This window comes from Rhinopithecus roxellana, chromosome 3 (assembly GCF_007565055.1).
Source record: "Rhinopithecus roxellana isolate Shanxi Qingling chromosome 3, ASM756505v1, whole genome shotgun sequence".
NCBI classification, from domain to species: domain Eukaryota; kingdom Metazoa; phylum Chordata; class Mammalia; order Primates; family Cercopithecidae; genus Rhinopithecus; species Rhinopithecus roxellana.
This window is the reverse complement of record NC_044551.1, coordinates 168,520,358-168,544,439: the sequence shown is the minus strand read 5'-3', so window position 1 is coordinate 168,544,439 and position 24,082 is coordinate 168,520,358. Positions and strand designations below refer to the sequence as shown.

Here is a 24,082-nt window from a genome sequence, read left to right as displayed (position 1 = left end):
TAAGCCCGAAATGAGCAATTTAAAAAGGGATCCTCAACATCTTCCTCCTCAGTTGTGGCTAACCACCAGTTGCATTAAGTCAAGGGCATCACCACACCTTTATTTTCATATCTGACTCCTTCGCCAGACTTCAGGGCAGTGACTCTGTGTCATCCGTTGCTGTATTCCCATTCCCCATGCCCAGCACAGCCTGGCCCTAGAAGCTGCCCAGTAGGCATCCACTGCATGAAGGACATTGAGCTGGCAGATAAGCAGCCGGGAACACCTCTCGGTCCTTCCTTAGGACCGCAACACCATCTTAGGCCCCAGTGACCTGAGGATGGACATTGCCCTACAGTCCAATCCTAGCCCCAGCCCAATAGAACACTGTAGGGCTCACCCTGCCCTCTGGGACCCCCACCCCCAGCATCTTCCCCATCAGGCTCACTGAGCAGCAGATAAAAGAACATTGCAAAGGAAGGTCAAGACTCTCAGACACATCTATCTTTATTTGTTTCCTGTCAGAAAATTTCAAGAATTACACCAAAAAATACTTCAGCCTCTGCTACCTACTGACAAAAATACACCACAAAATTATAAAGCGTTCAGCGGTTTTGCTAGGGACAATTTGTTATTCCGCTTTGGATGACAAATGAATTTACAGGTGACTCAGGGTGATGGGAGGTTGAGGGAGAAGGGAGGAAAAATCAGATGAGAGCGTTTGGCAGGATAGTTTGAGCTATGCTAGTCTTAGTACGCAGCTGTTGCATATGATGATTTCAGCAACACAGCAAGCCACAAAATAATACCCTTTACATGACCTGTCGGAGACTCCTGAGGAAGCAGTACCACATCTCAAATAACCAACTCTCCCAGCCGGTTCTGGCCCTGTGGGTCCTGGAGCTGACACCCTGCAGAACTGGCCTCCCTGAAACGTTTAGGAGAGGCAGGGGAATGCCTGATACAGTTCCAGGGAACTGGGAGGCCTGGTCAAGGCTGGATGCTGCCTCCTTGTCAGGAGCTTCTAGAACTCAGTTGGGGAGTTTGGACAAATGTCCCCTTTTAACACAACAAAGTGGGCAAAAGATAGTCCCATTTTTCAGCTTCCTTTAGAAAGGATTTGGCATTGTGGCGGCCCCGATCTTCAGATCTCTTCCTGGCTGTCACCTGAGGCTCCTGGTTGGAATCCTATTGTTGTTGCTATTTTTAGCAGCACTTTGGGAAACAACAAACAAACAAGAACTGAAAAGTCGGTGCCTGTGCTTATCGCTGGTGGCCTAGTGTCACATGCCTGTCCCGTGCCTTCCTTCTTGCAGCCGCACCTTCCTTCCCTCCCTCTCCCCCCGCTGCTGTCTCATCAACATGGGCAGTATCCAGGTGTGCATCTAGAAAACGCAAGCAAATGACAAAGAAAATCTGCCCACTCCTCAGCATTTGCTGATGCAGAACCCACGTTGCAGGGTGAGCATTCAGAGCCCAGGTCATGTGGGTCTGCCCAGGTCCTAGTATGGAGGCCCAGAAAGTTTGTGCTCATCTTGCAAAATGCACCAGAGGACAGTACATTTCACTATGGGTTATGTGCATTCTGGGCTTAGTAATGCCAAAATCAGTTCTTCTCTCCAGCTTGGCCATTCCTCATTTCCTGCGTTCCTACCCTGCAGACCACAGGCTAACCGAATAGTCCCAGTCTGTGTCACTCACGTATTCTGCACCCCCGAACCCCCCACTGAAGCTACGTTTTCTTATCTAAGAAGCCCACAGAGTCTGTGCTCTTCACTGCCCTTCAACGTCTTCCGATGGAACCAGGTTAATGCTTTTTGTTCATGTTCTTTGTTTCTTTCCTTTTCTGCTGTTACATTTTCCTAACAAAGAATAAGCAGTGGCTTTAAAAATATCTTACATGGGAACAATCAACACGAAACATGCCTTTGTACATGAGCCTGACTCGGGGACGAATCAACAATACCAAGGAACGAAAAGAAATATCGGTTCAGACAACTCCAGCACACACCATGTTTTCGGTGCGCTCCTCCCCCCACCCTGCCCCGCCCCGCCCCCGCCCCCGCCCCCATATCCCAGGAGTACAGTGTTGTCTTGTAACTGGAGCTTGGCTTAGCCAATGGGGGTCCTCCTCTCCACCCCGCCCCCCATTCTGGCTGGGGCAGGCCTCTAGTGGCCCTGGGTCTTGGGCGGCTTGGGCTCATGGATGACAGCGGCTGCCGACAGCCACGGCCCGATGGCCCGGGCAGTGCTCTGCTTGGCCACACTGTAGTGGCTGATGACTGTGTAGAAGCGGCTTCTGGAATTGGGGTCCTGGGAGGAGTAGTACGCATCCAGGGAGGCTGGGATACAGCGTTTGTGCTGGGGAAGAAAGAGACAGAGTCGGGTCATTCAGCAAACTGCTTCCAGCCTGCCTAGCAACACAGCCACCCTGATTAGGGCGCAGCTGCACTGGGCTGTCGACCAGAGGGCAGGTGACAGCTCCTGACCTGGGCCTGGCATGCAGCAGCCTTCCCAACACCAGCACCAGCACAAACACCAAAGCTCCACTTAGAAGAAGCCAGACGACCCGAACCTGATATTGACACTGATTCAAGGCCAGCCTTCTCTGCGCACTGACTATCCGGCTCTAGTGGACGCTCTAGGGAACCCCACAGACTCCCTCTAGCTGGCTGATTCACCTGTCCTCTGGTTGCCTCTCTGGGCTGTTGTTCATGGCCAATGACTATTTATTTCCTCCATTTTACACTTGCATCTCCTTTCTCTTATATCAAAAGTCTTGCCGGGTGCGGTGGCTCACGCCTGTAATTCCAGCACTTTGGGAGGCTGAGGTGGGCAGATCACAAGGTCAGGAGTTCAAGACCAGCCTGACCAACAGAGTGAAACCCCATCACTACTACAAATACAAAAATTAGCTGGGCATGGTGGCGCATGCCTATACTCCCAGCTACTCAGGAGGCTGAGGCAGGAGAATCGCTTGAACCCAGGAGGCAGAGGTTGCAGTGAGCTGAGATGGTGCCACTGCACTCCAGCCTGGGTGACGAAGCGAAATTCCATCTCAAAAAAAGAAAAAGAAAAAGAAAAAAAAGTCTTGTCTCCTAACAACATTCATTTGCATTATCCTACAATAAATATAGAACAGTCACAAAACAGCACTAATATTACTACTAAGAGGTAATGAACCTGTGGACTACTGGACTAACTTGGAGGTTTCCCTGCAGCTCCATATGTCCTTAGAATACACTCCACCAAGGGTGGGAGGTGAACATGCTGTCATCTACAACCGGTTGAAATATTTATTTTCTTTGCACGTTTATGTCCTTAACTTGATATAGAACTAAGTTCTTTAAACAATGAACCTCTTGCTTTTTCTTATTTATTTATTTTTAGATATGTCAAACATTTACATATTTCAAGGACAAATATTTAAGAAGATAGATCCGAAGAAGCCTTGTGTCCATCCCTTCCTCCTGATGAACCATTTTTATTAATTTTTAAAATTTATCCTTCCTGAATTTCTTTCCAAAACAATAAGCAAGTAGCGCTCACCTCCCCTTTGCCCACACACAGGCAGGACCTTCCTTCCATCATTCAGCCCTACTATCTTGAAGAGCGTTCTCTGTCCATGTATAAAGGCTTTCCTTCCTTATTTTCCCAGTTGTAGTGACGTTCACTGTGTGGATGTGTCAGTTTATTCAACTGTCCCCTACTGTTCCCATTGTTTTGAGTCTTCCCGAACCTCAGCTTCTTTTTTTTTGAGACGGAGTCTTGCTCTGTCCCCCAAGCTGGAGTGCAATGGCGTGACCTCGGCTTACTGCAACCTCTACCTCCCGGGTTGAAGCAATTCTCCTACCTCAGCCTCCCAAGTAGCTGGGATTACAGGCATGTGCCACCACACTTGGCTAATTTTGTATTTTTAGTAGAGATGGGGTTTCTCCATGTTGGTCAGGATGGTCTCAGAACCTCAGCTTCTGACCACTTGGAGTGTAGTCTAGGAAGCCAGATCTGAACCCCCGCCATGGAAGTTTAGGAGGTCAGATTACACCCTTGGTGGAGTGTGTTCTAAGGACACATGGAGCTGCAGAGAAACCTCCGAGTTCATTCAGTAGTCTCCAGGTTCATTACCTCTTAGTAGTAATACTGGTGCTATTTTGTGACTGTTCTATATATATTGTAGGATAAGGCAAAGACATCATTACATGAACGTTGTTAGGAGCCAAGACTTTTGATATAAGAGAAAAGAGATGTAAGTATATAATGGAGGAAATAAATAGTCATTGGCTGTGAGCAATGGCCCAGAGAGGCAACCAGGCGATAGGTGAGTCAACCAGCTAGAGGCGGTCAGATTGGAGTGTAATCCAGGCAATGCAGAACCGAAGGATACACATTTGCAGGCTGGCACACTTCCTATTTGGTCTCCCTACATCAAAACATAATTATTGTGATGTCTTGGAAAACCCTCTTAACTAAACACTCTCTACATTTAATTCCTCGTGTGTGAAATGGGAGCCAAAGAAACAGTATTTCTCAGAATGGTTGTACAGCCCAACTGAAATAATGTTTAAGGAAACATTCAGCAAAGGTTCTGATGTATTAGAGATACTCAGCAAATGGTAATTATAAATATTAATAGCATCAGCTGTGTTCACTCTGAAACAGACTCTGTCTTTATTGCAACTAACATTTGTTGAGAGCGCATTATCTAATAGGCCCTTTGTTAACTGATTTTACTTAAATTCTCTCCTTAAGGCCTCCCCCAAATCCTGGGAGCAGGCATTATCAGCCCCCATTTTGCAGGGGAGAAAATGAGGTTCAGAGGGGCAAGGAGACTCCTGGAGGTCATGCAGCAGGTTCTGTTCTCTCAGAGGAGTTTAATCAGAGTGTGGGTCAAGGGGAGACTTGGAGACAGAGCTTCAAAGAACCTCAGAGGCACCAGCCCTGCCTTTACACCTCTGGAGGCCACTGCAAGGGTAAGCAAACAGCCATTGAGCCAGGAAGGCCCACACCAAGCCGAGCTTTTCCAAAATGGAACAGTCCATGTCAAGAGGTAGTGAGCTGCTTCCCTCATTGTTGATGTGCCGTAAAAGCTGGACCACCTCCTGAACCTGGAGAGCACCACCTTGGGGGAGGAACTCTCCTGCCTACTGGAGACTGAGTCCCTCAGGAAAACTTGGAAACTCCTTGCCAAACACATATTCCATTTTAAAGAGTCGGTAAGGAGGTTATCATACCCAGAATTTGGACACCAGTGAAGAGAAGACATTGATTAACTCTCTAACTGAACTTGAAAGTGACCTGGGGCTACCCAACCACCTCTTACCTTATAGACGAATCCCTCTGGGCAGCTGTGGTCATAGGTGAAGGCTTTGTAAACCACCAGGAACACGATGCACGCAAGGAAAGCTAGGGCCAGGCTGACAAGGATGGTGACCTGGAGGAACATAAAATTGAGAGTCATCCAGCCTCAGTCTGCCCACCTTCAGTATCTGCATGCAGCCTTCAGAGCCTAGGACTGGCAGGCAGCATGGTGTGCTAGAAAGGGGGACAGGTCCAAGGAACTGGTTCTGTCTCGGCTTTGTTACTAACTTGCAGTCTTAGGCAAATCACCTATGCTCTTTGGGCCTGTTTACGCCTTCTTCAGGATAATCTCTGAAGCTCCGGTTTTGTTTTGTTTTGCTTTGTTTTGTTTGTTTGTTGTTGTGAGATGGAGTCTCACTCTGTCACCCAGGCTGGAGAGCTGGAGTGCAATGGCGCCATCTCAGCTCACTGCAACCTTCGCCTCCCGGGTTCAAGCGCTTCTCCCTGCCTCAGGCTTCCAAGTAACTGGGATTACAGGCACTCACCAACACACCCGGCTAATTTTTGTATTTTTTAGTAGAGACAGGGTTTCACCATGTTGGCCAGGCTGGTCTTGAACTCCTGATCTCAGGTGATCCGCCTGCCCTGGCCTCCCAAAGTACTGGGATTACAGGCATGAACCACTGTGCCCGACCGCTCCTTTCTGATTTAACATGTGATTTCCCCATCATTTTACTTTTCCTGATAACTATGTGGGATGTAGGGGGGTTGATCAATAAGCCATCACTTTCAGTGCTTCCTGCTTTCCATCCCTACCCCATGCCACCACTGGTGCATTCCAACCTTGGACACCAACTGCTTCTTTCGCCTTTACTTGGACATCTAACACACTTTCAACACATTCCCAAACCAAATTCCCGCTCTCCTCCCAACCCAAACCTGCTCCGCCTGCATTCTTCTTCATCTCAGAATATGTCAATTTCACATTTGCAGACACTCAGGCCAAATATCCTGAAGTCATCCTTGACTCCTTTTTTCTCACACACCACATCCAATCTACCAGAAGAAACTATCATTTCTGCCTTCAAAGACACCCATAACCTGACCACTTCTTACCGCCTCCATCATGTCCAACCAAGTGGAAGCGATCATCATCTCATCTGCAGCATCTAACAGCCTTCTAACTAGCGATGACTTCCCTGTCCTCTAGGGTGTATTCAGCACACAGCAACCAGAGAGAGCCTTATAAAATCTAAAACAAACCAGGGGCCAGGTACAGTGGCTCACACCTGTAATTTCAGCACTTTAGGAGGCCGAGGTGGGAAGATCACTTGAGGTCAGGAGTTCGTGACCAGCTTGCCCAACATGGCGAAACCCCATCTCTACTAAAAATACAAAAAAAAAAAAAAAAAAAAAGCCAGGGGTGGTGGCAGGCACCTGTGATCCCAGCTACTGGGGAGGCTGAGGCAGGAGAATTGCTTGAACCTGGAAGGTGGAGGCTGTAGTGAGCTGAGATGGCGCCACTGCACTCCAGCCTGGGTGACAGAGTGAGACTCCATCTAAATAAATAAATAAATAAATAAATAAATAAATAAATAAATAAAAGAAAGCATGGCCCTTTTCTGCTCGAAAGCATGCAGTGGTCTCCAGCTCATTCAGAGCATAAACCCAGTTCCTACCTATTATCTGAAAGCAACCTTTAAAAAAATAATACAACACCAAACTAAGTGGGGACACCATCAGGATTCATCTGAAACCAGTCATTGGTTAACGTCAGAGGCATCTCCAGGCTTGCACTGACCCCATCCCACCACCTATGTACAAGGGGGCAGGGATGCCCCCATGACACTGCGGCATCTAATGTTACAAGCAGAATTTGTGTGTGTTATTTTTTAAAGCCGGTGTCCCTTTCAGTCAGTTGGCCCAGAAATATGGCAGGATTCTTCTCATCGAGGAAAGGTTCTTTTTGATTCAGGAAAAGAATAATAATAACTTTGGGAGTGTCCATGCCATCTCTTTTCCACCCCAGGGCATGTTTATAAGGAAAGAAGGAGACAGGAGTCTACATTACTCCAAAAATATGAAGTTGTTTGTTGGCAGTTTTAAATACTGGACAGGAGGAATTTGAAAAGGAAAAGAGGAAGATGGATGTGGGGAGGATTCTGTCCAAATCTCATGGGCAGACACTGTCCATGAGCAATTCCTAATGAGTGTATGTATGAAGTTTTAGGACAGTACTGTTTTTAAGCTACTGTTGACACAATGTGCTGTCCATTCTCTCCATTACCCCAAGCCAACAGTTGAAGCCCGTTGCATGATTATCAGCCTCCTGCCTTGGATTGCAGTGATAACAGTATGGGGTGAGATGGTGCAGAGATCAGTCCAGGTATCACACAGGCAAGAGGTGGAGCCGAGATGGAGAAATCAAGAGAAGTTGGACTTAAAGCAAGAGATACCCTGAAGACACATACGCACCCTAGGAACCTCTTATTTGAATAGTACAGGAAAGGGGGCCAGCCAAGACCACGGCTCACAAATGCTGAGGACCCAGGAACACATGATCAAGTCTACATGGAATAGAGATATAAAACATTTTAAATGCCCAGATTTCCCAATAGCCAAAAGGTAGAAACAGCCCAAATTTTCATCCGCTGATGAATGAATAAACAAATTGTGGTCTATCCATGCAGGGGAATGTTATTCAGCCATGAAAGGGAATGAAGGACCAGCTGCAGATGCAGACGGCCCTTCCAAACGTGATGCTGAGCCAAAGAACCCAGATGCCAAGGCCACATGTCATGTGATTCCATCTGATGAGCTACCCAGAACGGGGAAATGCACAGAAGCAGGTGCAGACTGGAGCCTGCTAGGACTAGGGGGTCTGGGGGGATGGGGAATGACTGATAAGGGGTATAGGGTTTCCTTTTGGGGTAATGAAAATGTTTTGAAACTAGACAGAGGTGATGGTTGCACAACATTATGAATGCACTAAATGCCACTGCACTGCTCACTTTAAAGTCGTTATGTTTATGTTACATGAGTTTTCTCTTAGTTTTTTAAGATAAATGCCCAGAATTCAGGCAGCAGCCTGGCACCTGCAGCTCTGCCCTGGGGACAGGGAGCCAATTTCCTAAGTGGTGACCCTTTCTGTTAAAGGGACATTAAAATCCTGTTGGCATCCTGTCCCCTCAAAGAGAACACACCTGGGCCCAGCCAAGAGAGTTGCCTATAGCCGCAGGCTCATCCACGGACTGCAGTGCAGCTGCAGAGCTCGTGTGTGCGCAGGAGGGAGTTCAGAGCCTCAGCCCTAGCCTGCCATTGCCTCCAGCCTGATGATGCAGGGTCTGAGGGAGCTGCTGGAAAGGTTCCCATCCCAATGACCATGTGCAACCCCAAATCTTGCCTAGGCAGAGTCCCCGGCCTCTTGGGAGACTCAGGAGCCAGGCAAGACCTCCCAGCATGGGTATGGACATGCCCAGCCAGGGCTGGATGCGGCCCCTGGTCAGCAGCGGGTTAGTAAAGGGGCGCTAGGAGCTGGTGCAGGACCCAGCAAGCCCGCCGGTGGGACAGGTTCCCTTTACAAGGTGGGCTGCTCCACTGCTAATGCCCCCTGAGTTAGGAAATCCCAAATAGGAACTGCAGGGGCTGATTCACCAAAGTGCCACCAGGGCTAGAGAGCACGAGCACAGAGCAGGCCTCCAGCAAATGCTTCTGGAAAAAGAAAAGGGAGGGAGGGAGGTCCCTATGAGGTAGTGGTTTCAAACCCTGCTTCACATTAGAAGCAGCTGAGGAGCTCAGAAATGCTGATGCCTAGGTTGTCACCCCCCCCATGGGTTCTGATTCCATGGGTCCAGGACAAGGCTCTCCAGGTAATTACCATGTGTAACCAGGAAGAGCAGCGCTGCTCTAGTAGGACTACCTGTGAGTGGTTCTCAAGCAGCTGCACGTTAGAATGCCCTGGGATTCAAACATTTCAGATGATCCTGGTGCTCTAGCCCCACCTCAAACCAATTACACCAGAATCTCTGGGGGTGTAGTCCAGGCCTCGGCATGTTTTGAGGCCCCCAGGTGGTCCCCACATGCAAGCAGTCCTGTGTGTTGACACTTGCCGGGTGTCCTCCATGACTATCAGAGTCAAGGGCCTAACGCTGACTGGTTGCCATGGGTGCAGCCCAGCCCATGGGATTCTGCCCAAGCAGGGCTAACTTCCGCCAGCCCGCACCACATGTTCCATGACCCCAGAATTAGGCTGAATGGAGGCTGTTTTAGCTGAAGGAGAGTTTGCCTCCCTGTCCTGAATTTTGGTAACTTCTGCAACTGAAGGCCAATCATTCCCTAAGAGTCTGGTGAGGTCAGACAGCACGTTGTGGTGAATCAGGCATAGGCTTTCTCTTGAGGCCTCACAGTCTACAGGGGGAGGGAGAGATAGACTGATGGGAGCAGACACTTGCAACACAGAGGCGACACCATGACAGGCCATCAGCACAGGGGGCTGCTGGACCTAACTAACCTGGGGGTGGGGGCATCAGGGATGTCCTCCTGGGGGATGTGACATCAGAAGTGACTTCATGGAAGAACATTAGGATCGGGGGGAAGAAGGCTCTGAGCAGAGGAAATGGCATCAGCCATGGACAGAACATGGAAAGCACACGGGCTGCAGCCATGGACAGAACATGGAAAGCACACGGGCTGTTCTGGAAGCATCAAAGGCCTTGGCATGACTGGCCCAAGGGTGTGAGTGATGGGGAAGCCTGGGGGCCTGGGCAGGGGGCAAAGAACAGATTACACTTGGACTTGATCTTAAGGACAACAGGGAGTAGTGACAGTTCTAAGCAGGGAAGTGACAGGGTCAGAATTATGTTTTGGAGTAATGTCTCTGGGGCAACAGAAGGCATGTTTGCAGGGGGATGGCTGAAGGCAAGGAGGCCAGTGGGAAGGCTGATGTAGTAGGGCGTCTCAGGTGCTGAGGCCAGACAGGGCAGTGAGGTGAAGTCAATGGCCTAAGATGGCATAGGAGGTGAGCACAGCACTGCGAGACAAGAGGAGGAAGGGTCGGCTCAGGCCGGCGAGTTTCACAGGTGAGCTTTCTGGATTCTGGATGACGGAGTTGCCAGTGGTTGTTGGGGTGGGGCAGGAGCTGGAGAGTCCTCATTTGGTTCCAGGGCGAGATTTCCTACAGGCAGGTTTCAGTTCTGCGAGGCATCCTACTGAACCCGGACTCCCTTTCTGGTGGATTTGTGAAATTCAGGGGCCCCACATGCCTGATCCCTGCAACAAAGCTCCCGCCATGCCGGGCGAGCCTAAGAGGGCTGGGGAGAGGAACTCCCACTTCCCCACAAAGCACCTCAACATGAAAGCCGGACTCCACATCAATATTTATTGACTCGGTTTATATAACCTCCATCCTCAGAGACGTTCTAAAGCCCTTGGTTTCAGCTCTTGAATGTAACAACCTAAGCCTCACAATAAACAGCTCGCTAGTTCTCCTGCGCTAGATTGGAGGTTTCATTAGAGGCACAATCCTCACCGCAGAATCACACTCTCTCTGCACCCGTCTCCCCTCATTCATTCACTCAGCCCCTCGTCATCCGCCCGCATCCACTCACTCAGCCCCTCGTCGTCCGCCCTCATCCACTCACTCAGCCCCTCGTCGTCCGCCCTCATCCACTCACTCAGCCCCTCGTCGTCCGCCCTCATCCACTCACTCAGCCCCTCGTCGTCCGCCCTCATCCACTCACTCAGCCCCTCGTCGTCCGCCCTCATCCACTCACTCAGCCCCTCGTCGTCCGCCCTCATCCACTCACTCAGCTCCTCGTCGTCCGCCCTCATCTACTCACTCAGCCCCTCGTCGTCCGCCCTCATCTACTCACTCAGCCACTCATCGTCCGCTCAGTGCGAGTCTATTAAAGGGCCTACTGTGAGGCGGATGCTGTGCACCGTCATGGCCTCAAGGAGTTCACAGGTGGGAGAGTCAGACATTCAATGAGCAAATCACCAAAGAAATAACCACAAACCAAGCACTGAATGTGGTCTGAACAGAGCACACGAAGGTTGCTCTTTGATGGGGTGGTCCTGGAAGCGAGAGGGGACTGGGCTCCAGGCAACCCCGGGCCAGAGCATTGCAGCATTCCAGGCTGCCCAGAGATCCTACAACGAAGAGGAGCTCGTGGTTCCAGAGGGCCTGGAAGGAGCAGTCTGGCTGTGACAGAGGGCACAAGGAGGAGAGAGCATTGAGGTGAGGCTGGAAGGAAGGCAGGGGTCCACCCTGTAGGGCTTTGGAGGTCAATATCACCCTTGTCCTGCCCAAGAGAGTAGCTCCCCACAGAGGCAGCCCTGGTGCTGTCGGGGTAACATCTCCGCTCAGCCTGCATCCCCTCAGCCACCCTCCAGTCTCATGTACCTCTCCCCACTGGTTCACACTGTCCCCTCCAGCCCTGGCACCCTAAGAGTTCCTGCAGTTGCTTCTCTGGGCCTTGGGCCAGGCCTGGAGCCCCCATGTGCCCTTCCTCAGCAAGGAGAACATCTCCTCAGCATTCAGCTCCAGCCCTGAACCCCAATCCGTCCCTGCTCTGTAGCTGGGGCCTGCTTCAGCTCCTCCTCCACAGGAGCACACTGCATCCCCATCACCCCTCACGCCTCCCAGCCACCTTCTACTGGGAAGGCCTTGGACAGCAAGAGAGTCACACCCTTTTCTCTGTGCCCAGCACAGTGACTCATACAAAGTGGGGATCAGACACATTTCCTGACCTGCAGTGTTGAGTTGAATTAAGACCAGAGAGACACAGAGAGAGAGACAGACACACAGACATACACACACAGACACACACAGAGAGACACAGAGACACACACACTGAGAGAGAAAGGCACACACACAGAGACACAGACACACACACAGAGACACAGACACACACAGACACAGAGACACGCACACACAGAGACAAACACACACAAAGAGATACACAGTTACATACAGAGAGACACACAGACACACATACATACTGAGAGAGAAACACATAGAGACACACACACAGAGACAAACACAGAGACACACACACAGTTACACACAGAGACACAGAGACACCACACAGTTATACACATACAGAGACACACACACTGAGAAAGACACACACACACAGACATACACACATACACACACACTGCCTCCCCCTAGACATCCACGAGCAGACAGCCATGCAACCTGGCCCAAACCATGCCGTGTGCAGATGGAGTGGTGCACGGAAGCACCTGTGTGTCTCCTGTTCTCTTCCCTCTCCTCAACCTCGCCACCTGACACATGTGCCCAACAAAAGCACCTTAACCTTAAGGAGAATCAGGGTTTGGGTTGGCACCCAGGAAGACGCACCCACGATTCCTCTTCAGGCTTGTGAGATCCAAGAAAGAAGAGAGGAAGAACTCAAAATAGAGCACGGAGTTGGCGACTCCGGCAAAGATGTGCCGGGACTACAGTCACAGTGACCGCTGCCCCACGACCCTCCCTCCATCTAATCACAGTGGCAGGAGTTGTAATCATAATAACAGAGGCTAAGAGTTATTGGGAATACAGTGTATGCTATCATCACAATCATATGAAGTAGAATTATTATCCCCATTTTGCTGATGGAGAAAGTGAGGCTCTGAGAGGTGAAGTGACTTGCCCAAGGTTCCCCAGTTGGTAAGAGGTAAGTCCAGAAAAGGCACCAAGGTGTCTCATGGGCACCTTGACTTCGCCATACTCATGACCAGCCTCAGCTGTGGCAGGAGGCAGCACTGCCCACTGTATCTGGGGCCTGACTCTGCAGCAACCCCTGCCTCCACCTCTCCCCCAGAGCCATGCCCAGTCAGACACCAGCTCTGCCAGCTTCTGCCTCTGACATAGCTTATTTATCTCCCCCTGCTCCCGTATTCATCATACGCCCCCTGTCCAGACCACCACCACCGCTCCCCTGGGTGCAGCAGCCTCCGTGCTGCTCCTCAGCCTCCAGCCTCTAGGATTCCGGTCCACCCTAGACTCTCCAACAAGCCAACTTGGTCACATTGCCTCCCTGATGAATGAGCTGCCACACCTACAGGATGAGGGTTCATCTCCTTGGCAGAGCAGACAAGGCCCTTCCGGATTTAACCTCCACTCCCCTTTTAGCCCCAACCCTGGTCCTCCAAGCTCCAGGCACCCCAGTGTTCCCCACCCCCATGATCTTGCACCTGCTGGTCTCTGCCTAGAATGCCAGTTCCCACTCCCCAACCTGTCAAGTCACTGCTCACCCTAGACTCAGCTCAACTATCTCCTCCTCCCCAAAGTCTTCCCCAAAAGTCCTCAGGCAATGTTGAGCTTACCCTGTCTGATCACAGCTCTTCAAGACACTGCTCCTAGGGCACTGTAATTAACCTCACCTGTCTGCTGCCCCACTTGGGACACAGTCTGGGGTAGTACTTCCCACTTGCAGTTACTAGGCACTGATTGTGCCAGGCACTGTTCTTGGCACTATACATGGATTTGCTCTTGTAAACCTTACGACAGCCCTATGAGGTAGGAGCTATTGTATCTTCATTTTTCAGATGAGAAGACGAAGGCAAAGAGAGGTTGCATAATTTTCTCAAGGTCATCTGAAGTATAGTTTGTCTGATACTGGAAGAATTCTTAGTTGATCCTGAAGTGATCTCTTTGTCTGCCTGCTGTGCCCCTCAAAGATGAGAAGCTTGTCTCTGACAGCTGGGAGAGTTGGACCCTGCATTCTGGAAAATATTTAGGTAGTTCTCTGCAGTAACTATGGCCACATCGTGACAGGGGTCAATCTTGCTTCTGCTTCTGATGAGCTGTGTGACCTTGGGTAAGATGCTTCATCTCTCTGAGCCCCCTTTTCTTCATCTGTTAAATGGGGACCAAAAAAATCAATCCCACCCCATAGGATTGCTGTGAAGATTAAATGAGATGGTGCCTATAAATTGCCTGGCATTATTGGCCCAGCCTATGGGCTTACCTGATAATAACAATCAATCACATATTGGCTATTCAATAATGAGCAAGGCATTTGGCAAGTGATTTTTATGTATGATCTCCTTTAAACCTCATGATAGCCCTGGAAGCTGAATTATTACCTGCATTTTACAGCTGTAGAAACTGAAGCACAGGGAAGTTTAGTAACTTGTCTGAAGCCACATGGTTACTGAAGGAGAACAGTCTGCTTAGACCTCTGGAGTATCTCATTCTAAAGCCCTCAACCCTAACCATACCTTAATTGATGTTGTGATACATATTTTCCCGTCCTGCGGCTACATTTGCTTGTAACAGTGCAATGAAGCAAGAAACCATGCGTAATGCATACTGTAAACTTATTTTAGGAAGACATGTCACCACCCAGATAGAAACCTCAGGAATTAGGAAGACAGTGGAGAAAACCAAAAACCCTTCCACTGTCAAGTCAGGATGCTGATCTAGGACCCTCATCATATCAGGAAACATGAACTTCATTAACACTCAGGTACTGCCACATCTTGGCATCACAGTGCACAATAAACCAGTCTTTTTTATGAAGAATGCAAACCCTGAAAACCTCAAAGTAATAGAACCACTCACATCAGGGAAATTAAACTTTGTGGGGAAATAAAACCAGGGCTGCCAAACAGACATTTGCCTTCTGTATGTGGCAGCTGGAACCTCCAGAGACAGAATTAGGCCTCCTGGCACCTTGTTCCTGGCTGAGCCCCAAAGATGCTGACAATAGGGCTTGAGGAGAAAGTTCAAAGGGGTTGCAACCTCAGTAAATTCTGCCCAGATGACACCTGGGTTTTCCTAGCCCTTCCCCTAGTACCAAGTAGTGAATGAAGCAGAGCCTTCAAAGCCAGAAGGTCTAGACTGAAAGCCCAGCTCGCCACCTGCTCACCAATGAACCTGGGAAAGTTGCTTACCCTTTGAAATCCTCAGCTTACTTCTCTGAAAGGTAGGTGACACTGATGGCTGCCTCACAATAGCTGTTGGATGGCAGGGTGTGGTAGTGCATAAAAGCCCTCAGAATAGGCTTAGCCTATCCTAATAGATGTTCAGCCTTTCCCGGGAATGCCTTTAGTTAATTAGCATACACGGAATGCACACCTGCATTACAATACTTCATGCTGCTGCAACTCCATGGAGTAGGTGCTATCAATGCGCCCACTGTACAATGTTGTATCATGAGGGGCAGGGTGAGGATTAGAACTCAGACCTGTCTCACTCAGAAGCCCAGCTGGCTAACCGTCTGGTAGACTGTCTATAAACCTACAATGACATTACAGTTCATTTTATTAAAAATGTATTTTTAATAAATGCACCATTATTATAAGAACAATACTGAAAATCCAAAAGGAAAAACACCTATCGTCATCCTGCCATCAATTCCCCATATGTTTTTACAGGCTTGCTTCCTGTTCCCATCTACATGGATCCCAGCTTAAATCTGGATTCCTTCTGTTCCGCTCCATTTTACACACTGTGGCCCCGCCAACTTTGTATAATCACGTACAGCATCCGCACGTGCCGAGTCTGGGCCACCTCAGAATCAAGACAGGCCTTGACCTCACCACTTATACAATGTACGCTAATGTACAAAAAACTGTCATGAGGTATAATCAAGATGACTAATGCCAAAGGAAAGAGTGCCACATAAATGCTAACGTGACAAATTAACGCTTCTTGTTGTCATTGTTGTTATTTTTATAATTATGCATCATTTATGAATTTGGTTCGGCTATCTCCTCAGCACGAAGCCACTGGGTATCACCCTGTGTGGCCTGGGTATTACACTGTATTACATCTGTGATCTGTCCTCCCCAACCAACTGACAGCCCCTCAAGGGCAGGGCCATACCCTCTGTGTTTGAGCTTCCCCAGGGCCCGAGGGCCTCACCCTTTAAGGGTTTTGCGGATGATTCATATTAACGGGGCAGAAAAGTACCTTTGATATGGATCATTTCTTCTCTGACCCTTCCTGTCTCCCCGACCCTAACCATTCTCCCTGTAGGCCACAAAGCTATCTTCTTAAACTGCTCTTCTGAATACTACATGCTGGGGCTGAAAGCCCTCCCCTGACTTCCCATCTCCTGGCACAGCAGGTCTATGACTTGACTAAGCATCAGTACCATCTAAGGAGACTGGTAAGATGCAGAGTACTGAGTACACATAGATTCTGATCTCCTTGTTCTGCCATAACACCCAGAAATCAGCATTTTCCACACAAATACAGGAGGTTTGAATGCAAGTAGCCTGGAGATTGTCATTGGAGTAAGACAATGTTCAAAATCCTTTGTCTGGCTTCTAATAAAGGAGGGCAAAAAACTCACATTCTTAAATCATCAGCTACTCAGCGCTTGACAAGTATCATCTCACTAAGTCCTACCCAGGATTCCATAAAGTAAGGACTGTTGATATTCCTGGTTTTCAGATGGCAAAACTGATTGGAGATGTTGGGTAAATTGTGGATTAAATAATGGATTATCCAGCCCATTAGTAGTGAAGCAAGACCTAGAAGCCAGGTTTGCCTGGATTCAAAACACGTATTATTTCCTTGGCACTGTGCCATTTCCATCATCTGGCCCCTGCTTACCGGTCCCACTTCACCAGTTGTTCCTGCCCCCAGACACACACACACACACACACACACACACCAGTCCCAGTTCCTGAAAGTTCTAGGCTGTCTGCTACTAGCATGCCTTCCACGGCCTCCCACTTAGAGGGTGCTCCACACACACACACCAGGAAGCCTTCCCAGACTTCCCCTGTGAGCAAGGTCCCCCCAGGTTCCCAAGGCCATCAGCTCCAGTTGCAGCCACACATCACATGTGCTATCACGGCCATGTGACACGTCAGTTTGCCCCAGTAGTCCACTGAGCTCCACAAGAGTAGGGCCTATGCCTCAGTGGCCGCCTACCCAGCTCTTGGCCTGGGCCTGCACAAAGGCAAACAGGTGAACTCGGAAGAACTCACATATATTTGTTCCAGCCAACTCTAAGAGACAGGCCCCAGAGCAGAGCCAGACCCTCCCCCTCAGCCCAGAGGGCCATCCGTGCAGATCCCGGCTCCCGTCAGAGGCGCACAACTGTCTCGCTGCATCCCCGCCAACCGTCTGTCTAGACACAGCCTGCATTACCATCTCCATGGAGACATGAGCCCGGCAGCCCAAATAGCTTGTTCCATTAAGCTACTTCCATTCCTCAATCCCCTTTCTTGGCAGAAAAGTTATGAAAAGAAAAAAAAAAAAAAAAAAAAAAAGAAGGGAAAGGAAGAAGAAAAGAAAGAATCAGATCAGCAAAGTTGGTTTGGAAAATTAAAAATCATCTCCAAATTTCAATGTGTGGCGCTGCTAGGCATGCCAGTGCGGGCTTCCCTGCCAGATAAACTCTTCCACGTCTCCCTGTAATTCTTGCAAGGATAAGAATAATGCCTGCTAATACCAGAGTCTAGCACACCCAGCAGTAACTCCTCTGGACATCAGTCAGCCACGTTGGGGAAGATGGCATTTCTGCCCCTGTGCTTAATTTGCTACTTTGTCCATGAGGAGGAAGGAATCTCTACCTTGTCTTCTCCCTCCCCACCCTGCTGCCCTAAACAAATACACACAGACACACAGACACACTCTACCTAAGAGGAGTCTTGGAGGGCGTTTTTAGTTTACGTAGTCAGCCTCAGATTGGAAAGGTCTGCAGGCAAGACTGGCCCCTTGGCTGGTGTCTGGGAAGCTGGATTTTAAGAGTGTTCTCACCACCCCCAGAATTGATAGGAGTGGCTCACCCTGCCTAACCTGTACTTACAACATGGCTTATGTTGAACACCTGGAGTCTGAAAGTTGGGTGGGTGTTGAGCAAAGAGTGCCTATGTGACCAGCCCCCAGTGAAAACCCTGGAGACAGTCTCTAACCAGCTTCCCTGGCGGACATTTCCCACGCGCCTCTGAAACTGCTGCGGGAGTGAAGCGCATACTCCATGATTCCACTGGGAAAGGATGCTTGGAAGGTGCCTGGTTTCCCCTCAATGCTGCCTCATGCTCTTTTTTTCTTTTCTTTTGCTGATTTTGCTGTGTATCCCTTTGCTGTAAGAGATGCATACAGCCACATGCTGAGCGCTGTACGCTCTCCTGGTGAATCACTGGACATGGGGATGGTCTTGGGGAGATGTTCCTGTGCTCAACGTGAAGGCAGGAGAAGGCATTCCGTATCTTACTTTTCAGAGTTGAACTCACAACTAGCTATGCTTTACCAGGGACCTGTGCCTTAAAAGGCAGGCACCAGGTTCCAGCCCTTAGCCTTTCTCTTTCTGCCTCCCAGAGCCCAGGCCCCACTAACATCTCTTCCTGGCTGGGTGTGGTGGTTCATGCCTATAATCCCAGCACTTTGGGAGGTCGAGGCAGGAGTATTACTCGGGGCCAGGAGTTCAAGACCAGCCTGGGCAACATAGCAAAATCCCATTTCTACAAAAAAGAAAAAAGTAAAAATTAGCTGGGGGTGGTGGTGCATGCCTGTAGTCCCAGCTACTCAGGAGGCTGAGCTGGGAGGATCACTTGAGCCCAGGGAGTTTAAGGCTACAGTGAGTCGTTCACTGCAGCCTAGGCAACAAATCAAGCAAGAACTGTCTCAGACATGCTAACAACAAAATCCCCATAATCTCTTCCCTTCCTTCTTCCCTCATGGGTCAGGATGAGGGTAAGAGTCTTATTCTTCCTGCACAGAGAAGCCTGGGGTATCTTTTTTGGGCCAGGCTTCTCTGTGCAGGCAGAATACGACCCTCTTCCTCTCCTTCCTGTGGCATCCTGACCCCAGCTATCTTTCGATGAGCCTGACACTAAACACGGGAAAAAAAAATACAATCTCTCCTACCTTCTACCTCATGGGTTTCCCTCTGGTGGTGGTGTACACTTTGGGCTGCCTCCTTGCACTGCAGGATGAGACCTCTCTTTGGGGTGAGGGTGGGCACAATAGGACAGGAATCTGCAAATTCATTGAGGGCCCCTTCCTGAGCCTCAGCCCCAGCTTTGCTTACTGGAGGTGCTGCCCCTTGGGGTTAGGGATGCTTGCCAGGTGAATACAGCAGTTCTTTTGGAGCTTGTCCTTATAGATAGACCTCCTCGTCAGTGAGCCTTAGAAGGCAAGAGTGGTGGGATTCCAGCACCCAAAGCCCTTTTCTGATCCCTATCAGTATCAGTCTGCAGATGGGGGTCATGACTGACCCCACATCCACTCGGCCCCTTCAAGGGGCTCGCCAATTTCACCTTTAAATAATACCTAGAAGCTCACATGTTCCCAGGTCAGGAAGTATGCTTCACTGTGACTTCACCTTTGCATCCATCTGTTCTGTCCTAATAAAGACAAAAACAGGTCTTGACCTGCTTTGTTTGGCCTGAAGCCAGAAACACCCAAGCTTAGATTCCCACCCATCACTTTCTGGGTCTCTTATTACATTTCCTGGGCTCAGCTGTCTCATCTGGAAATGAGAATCCTAATAGCCACCTTGAAGCACCGATGTAAGGAGGAAATGAAATCTTTGTGTGGAAATGCCAAGCCCAGCGCCTGGCATAGAGCAAGTGCACAGAGACCAAGGATCTGGGAGAAGGAACACGCCTTAGGATCTAAAGTCCTGTTCCCTCTCCCTGTCCCGTAGTTCCCATGTTTCAAATGACTTTTTTTCATGCCAAACAGACTGCATTTATTCAATAATGAATGAATTCATTCTCCTGTTTTGGATTTATCAGACTCATGCACATACCTGAGAATAGGAGATAACCAGGGTGACCACGATGTTTCTGTTGGTCTATTTGGCCTCATCAGAAGAAAAGAAATCGTTTCCTTGGGGTGTTGTGGAATACTGGAATGACACTGAACAGCCTTTGCTACTGGCCAGAGCTGGTCTGGAGCCAGTGTAGATTCTGGGGGCAGACGGACTCTCCACCTACAGCATCTCCCACTACTACCACCTGTGTGACTTTGAGCAAGATTTGTGACATCTCTAAGCCTCAGTTTCTTCACTCACAAAATGGGAATTAGAATACTCTCTCACATCCCAAAACACCGAAAGGTGGAATAAGATCATGGAGCTCACCTGTCTGGCTTCATTCAGTCTGAAACAGTGCATGTTGGGTAAATGGCATCTAAGTCAATATATCAGAACGACTCCTGTAAAGATCCTCTCTTGGATAGAAATGATAACCCTAAAATGGCAAGACAGGTTTGGGAGGTAACATCTGTGGAAGGTCTGTTTACTGCCCATTGTTCTGTCTAATCCCTCAATCGGGGTCGATCCCTAAAGAAGGAGTTGGCTTTGTCTGTGAGCTTGCTCTCATATCCAAGACGATTTCACTGGAAAGGCTTAAGATGCTTATTAGAATTTACTAAACATGATGTAGGTATTTTAACTTCATTTCTTATTAACAATTTTTTTTTTTTTTTTTTGAGACAGGGTCTCTCTCTGTTACCCAGTCTGGAGTGCAGTGGTGCGATCTCGGCTCACTGCAGCCTCAACCTCCCAGGCTCAAGCGATCCTCCCACCTCAGCCTCCCAAGTAGCTTGGACCACAGGCGTGTACCACTATGCCCAGCTAATTTTTTTATTATTTTTTGTAGAGATGAGTCTCACTATGTTTCCCAGGTTGTTCTCAAGCTCTTGGCTTCAAGTAACCCTCCTACCTCAGCCTCCCAAAGTGCTGGGATTATACGCATAAGCCACCATGCTCAGCCTCATTTCTTACTAGTAATTTTTAAAACCAACTCTATAAGGTAGAGCCTGTCATTTTTCCTGTTTCATACATGAAAAAAATGAAACCCAGAGTGGTTAAGTCACCTGCCTATAAGGAAACTCAGTTAATGAATGGAGTAGTCAAGATTTGAATTCAGGTGTGACCCCAAAGGGCATGTGTACCTTCTACTTACTCCACAGCCTCTGGAGTGGCTGTATGATTGTTGCAGCGTGGAATACACGGCTTCTCTCCATCCTCAAACCAAAAAGATCGCATTATCATAATGTTTGGTCAGCTCCCCATGGAAGCCCCCCAAAAACCCATTAAAGAAGCCCATTCTCCAGGGCCCCAATGAATCTAAGTAAATTGCCTCTTGAAAGTAAAAGGAAAATGAAATATCTGTGGCTTCCAACTGTATATGAGCAATAATTCAGGAGTCTCTTTCAGAACCCAGAGAGGAAAGCTTCCCATGGGAAGACGGAGGGGTGTAGAACTGTGATTCCTGGGTGGAGAGCCAGAAACTCACTAATACTTGTGAAATCCTTGAAAGAGAAAAAGCACAGTTCAAACTGGAATATTCCAAAGCAGTAATTCATTTTCCAAATTAATGTGCTGCGGTGTAATCATTAGGAAGAAGAGCAAGGGTCTGAGGGCCCTGCCGATGTAGGAGATAAATCTCTGGGCTCCCGAAATGTTTTTCATTTTAAAAGTTCAAGCCATCATTCAACATGGGCCAGAGAATATTAAGACCTTTGACAGTGAACCTCTTACAGGATGGAGAAGCTGAGGCCTTAACTCACAAGGTTGTGCCTTTATAAGGCGACAAAGCAAAAGCAAGTGCGCCATCGATGGAAACCTGTTTACCTGGATCTCACCAACCTGTTGAGAGGAAAGGAGCCAACCTGGCCTGGTGACCTTCTCTGTGCAAGCAGGGAGCAGGCACACACCACCAATGAGTGAAGAGGCTGGTGTGGCATGCTCGGGACCTAGAGGGAAACTGCCTTATTGACAGGGAACAGCAGCTGCACAGCTCCAATCACTGTCAAGGACGGGAATGAGATTCTAACATGGCCGACCTGATTTTTCAAGAAAGGTAGAGATCATGAAATTACATGGAATTTCCCAGTTTTTAAATTGGGGATGGTGCTTTTGTTACTTGCATTAAGCCTTTCAACAACGCTCTCTGGTTGGGCTTTTCATCCCTATTTTAGAGGAAATAAGTTTCCAGAAAGTGATTGGCCTGGGGTCAGTTAGCCAGCAATCACCCCAGTCTGTTCAACAAGGCCCAGGGTGAGGCCAGGAGTGTGACTTGTCGGGGCTGAGCCGGGAGCTGGCTCCCAGCTGGCACCATGGGCTCCTGTGGCCAGTTACTTCACAGGGCAGGGCAGGGGGTTAAATGGGTCTGAAACATGTGTCCACAAAAAATCTCCAAATAAGTACAGGTCACCACCCACCACAATGAAGGGATTTGAGAATGTAGAGGAGAAGGAACTAATATTCATTGAGCATCCCTATAAGCCAGGAGCTGGGCTTTGCGTGCATTGCTTTAGTTTAAGTCCAAAATAACAACAATGGTTTGACAAAGATGTCATTAATCCCCATCTGACTGTGGCAAGGTGAAAGGACTTCCTAGCCTCACATAGCCAGACCAGATCGAGCCTCTTCTTTCTGACATTTGCTCAATACACCTAAGCCTTCCTCTGGCCTGGGACGTGGAGCTTTCATCCGTAAACTTGTTAATTGCCAGCGCTTGGGAAAAACGATCCAAACAAGAAAACCCTCACGAGTCTTACCAGGGTCATTTTGTACAAAGTGAGACTCAGGAAATTAAGATGTCATTGCACAGCCTTGCTGTTTCCACAGGCAATGATTGTAGCTACAAATTTGTCCCAAAGTGCAGGCAAATGGGTTTGGAGCAGTGAGGTCATGAAGCTTATTTACTCCTGCCATGATGAAAAGTTTAATTTGTTATTAAGAAAATGAAGGGCTAGCAAGGGTTCAGGATACAGATGATATAGCAGTTTAGTTTTGGCTGTTCAGAGCCTGGGATGCAGGCACCTAAAAGGGAACCAGTCTGAGGTGGGAGAAGGAGAACAGGCTTTACCATCAGACTAGGATTTAATCTCTGCTCCATGATTTCCTGGCTGTGTTACCTTCAGTACACGATGCCACCTCTCTGAGCCTCAGTCTCCTTATCTGCATCTCATTGGGTGGACTTCCAAAGATGCTGGATGTAAAGCTCCCACAAATGCTGGATATTATTACCATCATTATTACTTAAATACATGCCTATGGAGTCACCAATAGAGCCAACCATTTGACTTCCTGCCACTAAAATAGGCGGATGCCTGGCTGGACTGCTTAATTTCATCAAGATGGTCTGGTGAGTCACAGCCTTAATTAACTTTCCCATGGTTTGATCAGGGCAGAAATCAGACTCTTGCCTTTCACCCACTCTTCCTGGCTCCAATAAAGATGGACATGCACAGCCTTATCTACCATTCTGACTGTACAAAGATAAAAAAATTATCCAGTAACACAGGAGTGCACGCACAGCCAGCCGACAAAGCCGCAGAGACATTGCCACAGAGCATTAGAGCAAGAGCCTAGAACCTAATGAAATTATCTTCCCTCAGCCAAGCTGCCTGCCACAGCTGCAATTTGGGTCCCCTGTTTGTGTGCTTATTCAACCATGACCCTGCAGCCCTGGCAGGCTGAGTGGGGCCTCACTACCCAGGGTGGGGCGTCAGCCCGGGAGGGTCTTCCTTTATGCAAAACTCTTCCTTGAGAGGCTATGGATAAACCACATGGCTGGAGATGAGCTTCAGATCTGGGCTCCTTCCTGGACACAGAAAATAAAGCAAGACAGGAGATGCAGAGAGCATGGAATGCTCTTCCAAGGAGGGAACTTGCATCAAGCCAGCTGAGAAAGCCAGTTTGACATTCACCTGTGGCAGACCTGGGTTTTGACTGAACTGCTTGCTCCTTGAGGCCCGAAGCCCTGAGGACTCATCTCGGTAGCCCCTGCATCTGGCCAGGGCTTGGCTGCAGTAGGTGCTGGATAAACCTATGCTAAGTAAAAAATGCCAACTAACTTGTTTCACTAATCTTATCTT

General features: G+C 48.8%; 1 protein-coding gene across 1 annotated transcript in view; it reads right to left on the bottom strand.

Moving 5' to 3' along the window:
• Positions 1 to 461: 461 nt before the first annotated feature.
• The window catches only part of NSG2 (neuronal vesicle trafficking associated 2), a 139,142-nt gene continuing 115,521 nt past the window's right edge, over positions 462 to 24,082 (bottom strand). The window contains exons 5-6 of the mRNA XM_010373343.2: positions 5,300 to 5,410; positions 462 to 2,340 (exon numbers count right to left, since the gene is read on the bottom strand). Of these exons, the coding sequence (XP_010371645.1) occupies positions 2,149 to 2,340; positions 5,300 to 5,410 (303 nt within the window). The 3' untranslated portion in view covers positions 462 to 2,148. The remainder of the gene's footprint in view (positions 2,341 to 5,299; positions 5,411 to 24,082) is intronic.